The following is an 8,302-nucleotide window of genomic DNA, read 5'->3' as shown; positions in this document are numbered from 1 at the left end:
TGCACCATACTCAGCGAAAGTAACATTTAAAAAAGGCACAGAAATACCGTTAGCTGACTTTCTTAGTCGAGACTGTGATGCAACTAATCTGAAATACGAACCAGAAGAAAATTTGAAAGTCGCAGTAATACTACCTATGTCGATAAATGCTAAAGAAGAAATAGTCATTGCTACAAAAGAAGTGTTGTTTATAAAGTAATTGAGTAATTTATTAACATTAACTACAAGCAAAAAACCAGGAAACATAAAACATAAAAACATAGAAATCTAACTTAGAACTTACTTGCTTACTTACGCTCACAGTATAGTACAGTGTTGCCAAACAATATAAAAAATAACTATTATTGCAACTCATACCAACACGCCCCCTCAATAAAGTTATTTTATTCCTTTCCGTATTCATTTAATAAATCTAAACCCTCCCTGAATTTCTCAAATTTCACCTTAGGTAATGGCTTGGTAAATATATCGGCGAGTTGATCTTCACTCTTGATATGAAGAATATTTATCACGCCACTATCAAGTTTTTCTTTAATATAATGCAATCTTATGTCAACGTGTTTCAGTCTCTTATTATTTTCTGGATTATTTGCAAGTTTGATAGCCGATTGATTATCTTCATATATAGTGACTGGTTTATTTAAATTAAATAACTGAAAATCTTCTAATAATTTTCTCAACCAACAGGCCTCACAAACTGCCATACTTAGAGCTACATATTCTGAGTCAGTTGACGAGATAGAAACACATTGTTGTTTCCTACTTGTCCAAGACACCGTACAGTTTAACAATTTAAAAACATAGCCAGTAGTTGACTTTCTATCTTAAACGTCACCTCCCCAATCAGAATCTACAAATCCACACAAAACTTCCGCATTACAATTTTGTTTATAAAACAATTTAAACTTAAGAGTCCCTTTTATGTATCTCAGGACACGCTTCAAAGCCTTTAGCAAATTAATGTTTGCCTTATCCTGGTATCTACTAAGTAAACTAACACTTTCGCAAAGATCAGGTCGCGAACCTTGAACTGCATACATTAGACTTCCAATAATCTGCCTACACAACTTTTGTAAGCTTACATTCTCTTCGTTATTCTTAAAATCAAAATCAGTGTTTACATCAATTGGGGTGTTTATGGGATTATAGTCTTACATTTTAAATTTATGCAAAACCTTCGTTAAATAGTTTTCTTGACACAATTCTGCATATCCCTCTTTTAAATTTTGTACAATATCAATACCTAAATATTGAGAAATGATCCCTAAATCTTTCATATAAAAATTGCTACTTAACATAGATTTAAGTTTTTCTACTTCTACTAAATCAGTACCTAAAATTAGTAAATCATCGACATAAATCAACACATACAAATTATTTTTCTTTGAACATTTTGAATACAAACAATGATCGTTTTCAGATCTACAAAAACCTTGCTTTTTCATTAAACTATCAAATTTAGAGTTCCAGCATTTAGGACTTTTCTTTAACCCATAAATGGATTTATTTAGCTTGCACACCACATTACTATTAGTTGACCCTGGCAATGGCATAAATACCTCTTCTTCGATGTCACCATATAAAAAGGCACTTCGCCCATCCATTTGATAAATAGGCTTTCGTAATGTATTGCCCACAACAAGTAAAATTCTAAACGTCGTTGACTTCGCAACTGGCGCGTATACATCATACAATTCACCTTCATGTTTTTGTTGAAACCCACGAGCTACAAGTCTAGCTTTGAATTCGTCTTCACTTTTTTGTTTAAATACCCACTTGCTTTCTATTACTTTTTTATTAACAGGCCTTTGCACTTCACACCATGTATTATTCTCGCGCAACACTTCCAATTATTTTTCCATAGCTTCCTTCCATTTATTTGCGTTTTTACACGAAACTGCCTCTTCGTACGAAATCGGATCCTCAATAGCTGTAAAGAAACCCATATCTGTATTCATTATGTAATCTTTTGTCCAAATCAGTCCTCTTGTTTCTCTTCTACTTCTTTCTATCTGTCGATTTTCTACTACATCATTATCATCTCCATCCGATAAGTTGCTTATATTATCTACATGATTTCTCATCTCAGCTGCCACCTCTAAATTATCCTGTTCTTGTTCATTCTCTTCTCTCTCTAAGTCTAACGAAACTATTTGTTCTTTTTCTTCTGTGTTATCCTCATTCTTCAGTATTGATTCTTCAGGTATAAAAATCACATCTCTGTGTATTTCTACGCTATTTTTATTAGGAAAATAAATCCTATATCCTTTCAGTCTCACTATAACCGACAAACAATCCAATTTTATTTTTTGGATCAAGTTTTAATCCTTTTTCTTTAGGTACATGTACATATACCTTCAGCCCAAATTCTTTAAAAAAATGTATTTTACACTCTTTTCCGTACCAAAGTTTATATGGAGTTTGATCTTTTTGAGGACAGCTGCCAATTCTGTTTAAAATGAAAACAGCTGAATTAACAGCTTCGGCCCATAACATTTTATTCAAATGTTTACTATGTAATAATGTTCTAGCTGCCTCCACTAATGTCCTCATCTCCCTTTCTGCTCTTCCATTCTGTTCAGGAGTGAAAATACATGACCTTTCATGGCATATTCCTTTTTGTTCTGTCATGGCTGTCAGTTCCTTGTTTATAAACTCTATTCCGTTATCAGTACGTAAAGTTAATACTTTGTTTCCCGTTTGATTTTTCACCAATTGAATAAAACTCTCTATCTTTTCTTTTGTTTCCGATTTATTCTTTATAAAATAAACAAATCTGTAGCCAGAAAAATCATCTTTCAACATAAGAAAATATTTTGCCTCTCCTAAGAATGGCACTTCAAAGGGACCACACAGATCACTATGTATTAATTCGCCTGTTTTCTTTGCCCTTGATTTACTTGATGGGAACGGTAGTCTGTGTTGTTTCCCTGCTAAAGCAATCCTCACAAAAATAATTTTTTTCTTTATAATTTACATTATGTTTTCTCAAAATCTTCTTAACTTGATTAAAATTTACATGAGCAAACTTTCTGTGCCATACTGATAAAGTTTCTGCTATGTTACACTGTAATATTTCAATATTTTTAAAATTCATCTTAAATAGTCTCCCTTCTCTGTTTGCTACTGCCCTTATCATTCCATTTTTGTCTAAAAATTCACACCTTTCTTTATTGGAATGCATTTCAAATCCTTTATCTAATGCTTTACTCAACGAAAAAAGATTCACATCTAGATCTGGGACAAACAATTCGTTATTTAAATCTGTTTTAAGCCATTCTTTTCCATTCCATTCTTCTACCTTTACTTTACCTATGCCTTTCACTGTCAATAGTGACCCATTTCCCACTTTCACTTGCCTGTTATATTCTAACTCGGTCAATTCAAAAAACTTTTCTAAATTGGAACACATGTGATCAGTGGCTCCACTGTCTAACCACCATTCGTTTTTGATAAACTGAGACTGCCCAACCAAAGCATTGAAATTTGTGCATTTTGTTACACTTGATACTCCAACAAATGCTTGTGTTGAATTCGTTGATGGCTTTTTGTCATTTTTATTACCCTCTGTGTCTTTTTTCTTCTTAAACCAGCAATCTTTCATAACATGACCATCTTTCCTACAATAGTAACACGTTTTCCTGCCTTCGTTTGGTTTTAATTGCGGACAGTTTCTTTTTATATGCCCCATTTTATCACATTGAAAACATTTCATTGATTTCTGTTCATGACTACTTTTACTTCTCATACTTAAAGCTGTCACCTGCTCTTTGTTTTTAGTTCTTTCTTCTTCTATCATCAATCGAGACATAAGTTCAGTTAGAGTTTGGTTATGATTTGGTGTTGACTCCCAAGCGGAAATAAAATGCCTTAAATGTTCTGGCAGCGACATTAAAACTTTAGTTATTACCATCTTGTCACTAATTTCTTCACCCATTTGTTTCAAGTTACTTTGGATTTCTTCTATTTCAGAAATGAATTCAGCCACTTTGCTTTCTTTGTATTCTAACCTGAAAAACTTCTGTTGTAATAAGTGTACGCTAACTTGAGACTGGTGTTCGTATATAGTTTTCAGTTTCTGCCACATTTCTGCCGTTGTTTTGCATGCTAATATATGTGTCATAGGTTTCTCTTCCATTCTAATTACTAATAAATCCTGTGCTTTAGCGTCATTCTTCGTCCATTCTTCTGCATTTTCATTAGTTTTTAAACATATTCCTGAAACTACATCCCATAATCCTCTGGACTTTAATACTACTTGTACCTGGAACTTCCAAAGTGTCCAGTTTTCTCCAGAAAACTTGATTAACTGACCAGACTCCATCATTTTGTGTATATTTCTTTTCTTTTTTTTTTTTCTCGACAGTAAAACACTTCCCTCCAAAAAACGCTTCTAACCTCAAAAAATTATACTCATCAGGTGCTACTTATACACGTTCTTTAACATTGCAAAGCAAACGATGATAAAAAGCGGGTCTGGGCCCATAACCTGTTGTTTATAAAGTAATTGAGTAATTTATTAACATTAACTNACTAGGCAAAACCGTAGGCGAAGTAATAGAAGTGATGAAAAACTCAGGCTTTAAACTTAATAAAAGCAAATGCATTTTTGAAGCAAAGAGAATAAAATTTCTAGGTCACATTGTTTCAGCCAACGGACTAGAAGCAGACCCGGACAAAGTAGAGGCCATACAAGCAATGAAAACTCCAACAAATAAAACAGAGTTACAGAGACTACTAGGGATGATTACATATCTAAATAAATTTATCCCCAATATGTCAGATTTAACAAATCCACTAAGAGATTTGTTACACAAAAATACAAGCTTTACATGGGATTTTTATCATAAAGAGGCGTTCAAAAAAATAAAGCAACTACTACAGAGTCCTCCAGTACTGAGACTATATGATGTTAACAAACCTGTAACTTTAACAGTAGATGCAAGTTCCAAAAATCTTGGAGCTGCACTCCTTCAAGAAGGACAACCAATAGCCTATGGAGCAAGAGCATTGACAAAATCCGAACAGAACTATCCTCAAATTGAAAAAGAAGCCCTAGCTATACTGTTTGGATGCAAGAAATTTCATGAATATGTATATGGTAAGGAACTGACAGTAGAGTCAGACCACAAACCACTCGAAACGATTTTCAAGAAGAATATACAGTCGGCTCCAGCAAGGTTACAACGCATAATGTTTAATCTTGCACCATACTCACCGAAAGTAACATTTAAAAAAGGCACAGAAATACCGTTAGCTGACTTTCTTAGTCGAGACTGTGATGCAACTAATCTGAAATACGAACCAGAAGAAAATTTGAAAGTCGCAGTAATACTACCTATGTCGATAGATGCTAAAGAAGAAATAGTCATTGCTACAAAAGAAGACACACATTTACAGTTACTACTTAAGGTAATAATGCAAGGATTTCCCGAAAATGTCAACGAACTTCCTACAGAACTACAACATTATTTCAACTTTAAAGAAGAACTAAGCTATTTCAAAGGAATCATTTTCAAAGGTGACAAAATTGTAGTACCAAAATTATTAATACCTAAAATGTTAAAGAATATTCATCAAGGACATTTAGGTATACAAAGCTGCTTAAGAAGAGCACGACAATTCCTTTATTGGAAAGGACAATACGATGATATCATAAAACTAATCAGAGGTTGCTCCGTCTGTGAACAAACCCAAAGAGACAATATGAAAGACACAGTGTTAGTGAAAAAAATACCTACACTTCCATAGCAAATAGTCGCATCAGATTTATTCGAATTAAAAGGAAAAACTTACCTAGTAATATGTGACAGTTACTCTGGATATCTAGATTTTCAACAGTTAAAAGGTCAGTCATCGTGTGAAGTAATTGAACAACTTAAAAAATGGTTTTCCGTACATGGAGTACCAGAAGAGCTTCAAAGTGACAACGGCACGCAATACCTGTCTAGAGAATTCGAAAAACTTTCAAAAAGAGTGGAGATTTAACCATGTCACATCCAGCCCACATCACCATCAAGGCGACGGACTTGCTGAAAAGCAGTTCAAACGGCAAAGAACATACTAAGAAAATACAGCATTGACAAATCAGACGTTCAACTCGCATTAGTAAATTGGAGAAATACACCCCGAAATGATTATTTAGGCTCATCCAACCAACGACTTTTCAGCAGAATTACTAGATCTCAAATACCTACAAGTGATAATAATTTAAAACCAAAAATAATCCAAGGAATCACAGCTGAACTACAGCGATTAAGAGAGAAACAAGCCAATTACAGCAATAAACATACTACAAGACCAGTCAAATTTGAAAGTAATGATCAAGTCAGACACAAAGTTGCTCATAGACACTGGGAAGGGGCAAGAGTTGTAGAAAAGCCTGATGGCTTACCAAGATCAGTAATCATTCAAACGGATAGAGGGCAAATCTTACGAAGAAACTTCAGTCATCTGCACAAGACACGAGCAGAAATAACCAGCAAGAGAGTGGTAATACCTGAAACTAATTACACAGAGGTACCAGCATCAGCTCAGTCACCAGTCATTCCTAAGTCACTACCAACACATTCATCACCAAGCACTCCTGATCACGTGCAAAACTCAAACCTGGCTCCAACAGAGACAGCACCACGATTATCAAGCTTTGGCAGAATAATTAAACCAATAAATAGACTTAATCTTTAATAGTGCGTCATCCATACTTGTAATAGATTGTACTGTGCAATGCAAATCCTAGTTTACGTTTATAACTATCTGTATTAAATTGTAATGCAAATGTTGGGGCACTATGTTAGCTTAAATTCATGTGCTCACCTTTACAAAAGAAGGGAGATGTAAAGTATAGACATCTAGTGACGGCATTGCGAAGTAGCATTGCCAAGAGTAGTTGACATAACATTCTTGTATCTGATTACGATAAATATATATCACTTACTTAGTTATTAAACGAACGTTTTAATTAACGAAACCCAACATTACATGGTGTCAGAAGTGGGATAAAGCGTCAATAAACAGGAAAAAGTGAGAAAGTTGTGAAATGGCCACGAACGACGCAGTATCAGGAATAAAGCCGCCAGCTAACCTACAAATCGACTCGGACAAATCAACGAGCTGGAAAAAGTGGTTACAACAATTTGAGTGGTATGCCACTGCTATCCAACTAGATAAAAAGCCAGCCGAGGTCCAGGCAGCAACATTTATGGCTGTGATAGGCCCAGATGCGATCGAAATTTATAATAGTTTCAATCTCAGCGAGGTGGAAACAGATAACCTACAAGTTATCAAAGATAGGTTTAAAGAGTATTTTGCACCAAAAACAAACATATCTTTTGAAAGATATATATTTTTCAAGATTGAACAAAATGAAGATGAACAATTCAATGAGTTTTTAACTAGAATAAAAACCCAAGCAGGAAAATGTGAATTTGACAACTTATGCGATGAAATGCTGAAAGACAAGATAGTATTCGGAATTAGATCTAATCAAGTAAGAGAGAAATTACTAACAGAAGACAAACTAGATTTGATGAAAGCGGTAAATATCTGCAGAACAAGTGAACAAGCTTCCAAACAACTGGATGAGTTTGAAAGTAAAAGTAAAACGGAAAGCGTGTCAGCAGTGAAAAACAAAGATGCCAGAAAAGAAGAAAACAAGAACTTTGACTGCAGAAGATGTGGTACAAACCATAAACGCCGAGAGTGCCCAGCTTTTAACAAACCATGCACAAAATGCAATAGAAATGGTCACTTTGCAAATATGTGCAGGACTACAAAGAAATATGATACTAAACGGAAAAATAGAGTGAATGTACTAGAAGAAAGCTCAAATTCTGAAGATGACGTATACATATCTGCTATAAGTACTGGAGAAAAGAAAAACTGGACAGAAAAGATTCAGGTTGACAACGTGAAGTTTACAGTTAAACTAGATACAGGCGCAGAATGTAATGTATTACCAAGACATTTGATGGACAAAACAAAAGCAAGTCTGAAGTCAAGCCGAACAAGAAATCTGATAAGTTACACAGATGACAAAATGACAGTGTTAGGTGAAGTAGAGCTAGTATGTAAATTAAAAAACGAAGAAACAAAAATTGTTTTCAAAGTAGTTCAAGAAAAAGTTACACCAATCTTAGGACTTGATACCTGCGAAAAATTGGGACTTATTGCACGAGTCAAAACATTGAAGGAAAGTCAATGTACAGATGACATATTCGAAGGCTTAGGCTGCTATAAAGGTTACGAGTATGATATCGATCTGATTGAGAACCCAAAATTCGAAATNGTACATGTCAGTTAA

The 8,302-nt window shown here is 34.4% G+C and overlaps 1 protein-coding gene across 1 annotated transcript; it reads left to right on the top strand.

The window, feature by feature from the left end:
* The first annotated feature begins 6,982 nt into the window (after window positions 1–6,982).
* On the top strand, window positions 6,983–8,302 carry LOC112905528. Its single transcript, XM_025978119.1, has one exon. It carries the CDS (start codon window positions 7,040–7,042, stop codon window positions 8,300–8,302), a length of 1,263 nt encoding a protein of 420 aa, XP_025833904.1. The 5' UTR covers window positions 6,983–7,039.

Source organism: Agrilus planipennis, unplaced genomic scaffold (genome assembly GCF_000699045.2).
Source record: "Agrilus planipennis isolate EAB-ADULT unplaced genomic scaffold, Apla_2.0 scaffold108, whole genome shotgun sequence".
NCBI classification, from domain to species: Eukaryota; Metazoa; Arthropoda; class Insecta; order Coleoptera; family Buprestidae; genus Agrilus; species Agrilus planipennis.
Note: the sequence above shows the minus strand (reverse complement) of the source record. Positions and strands in the feature narration are given on the sequence as shown.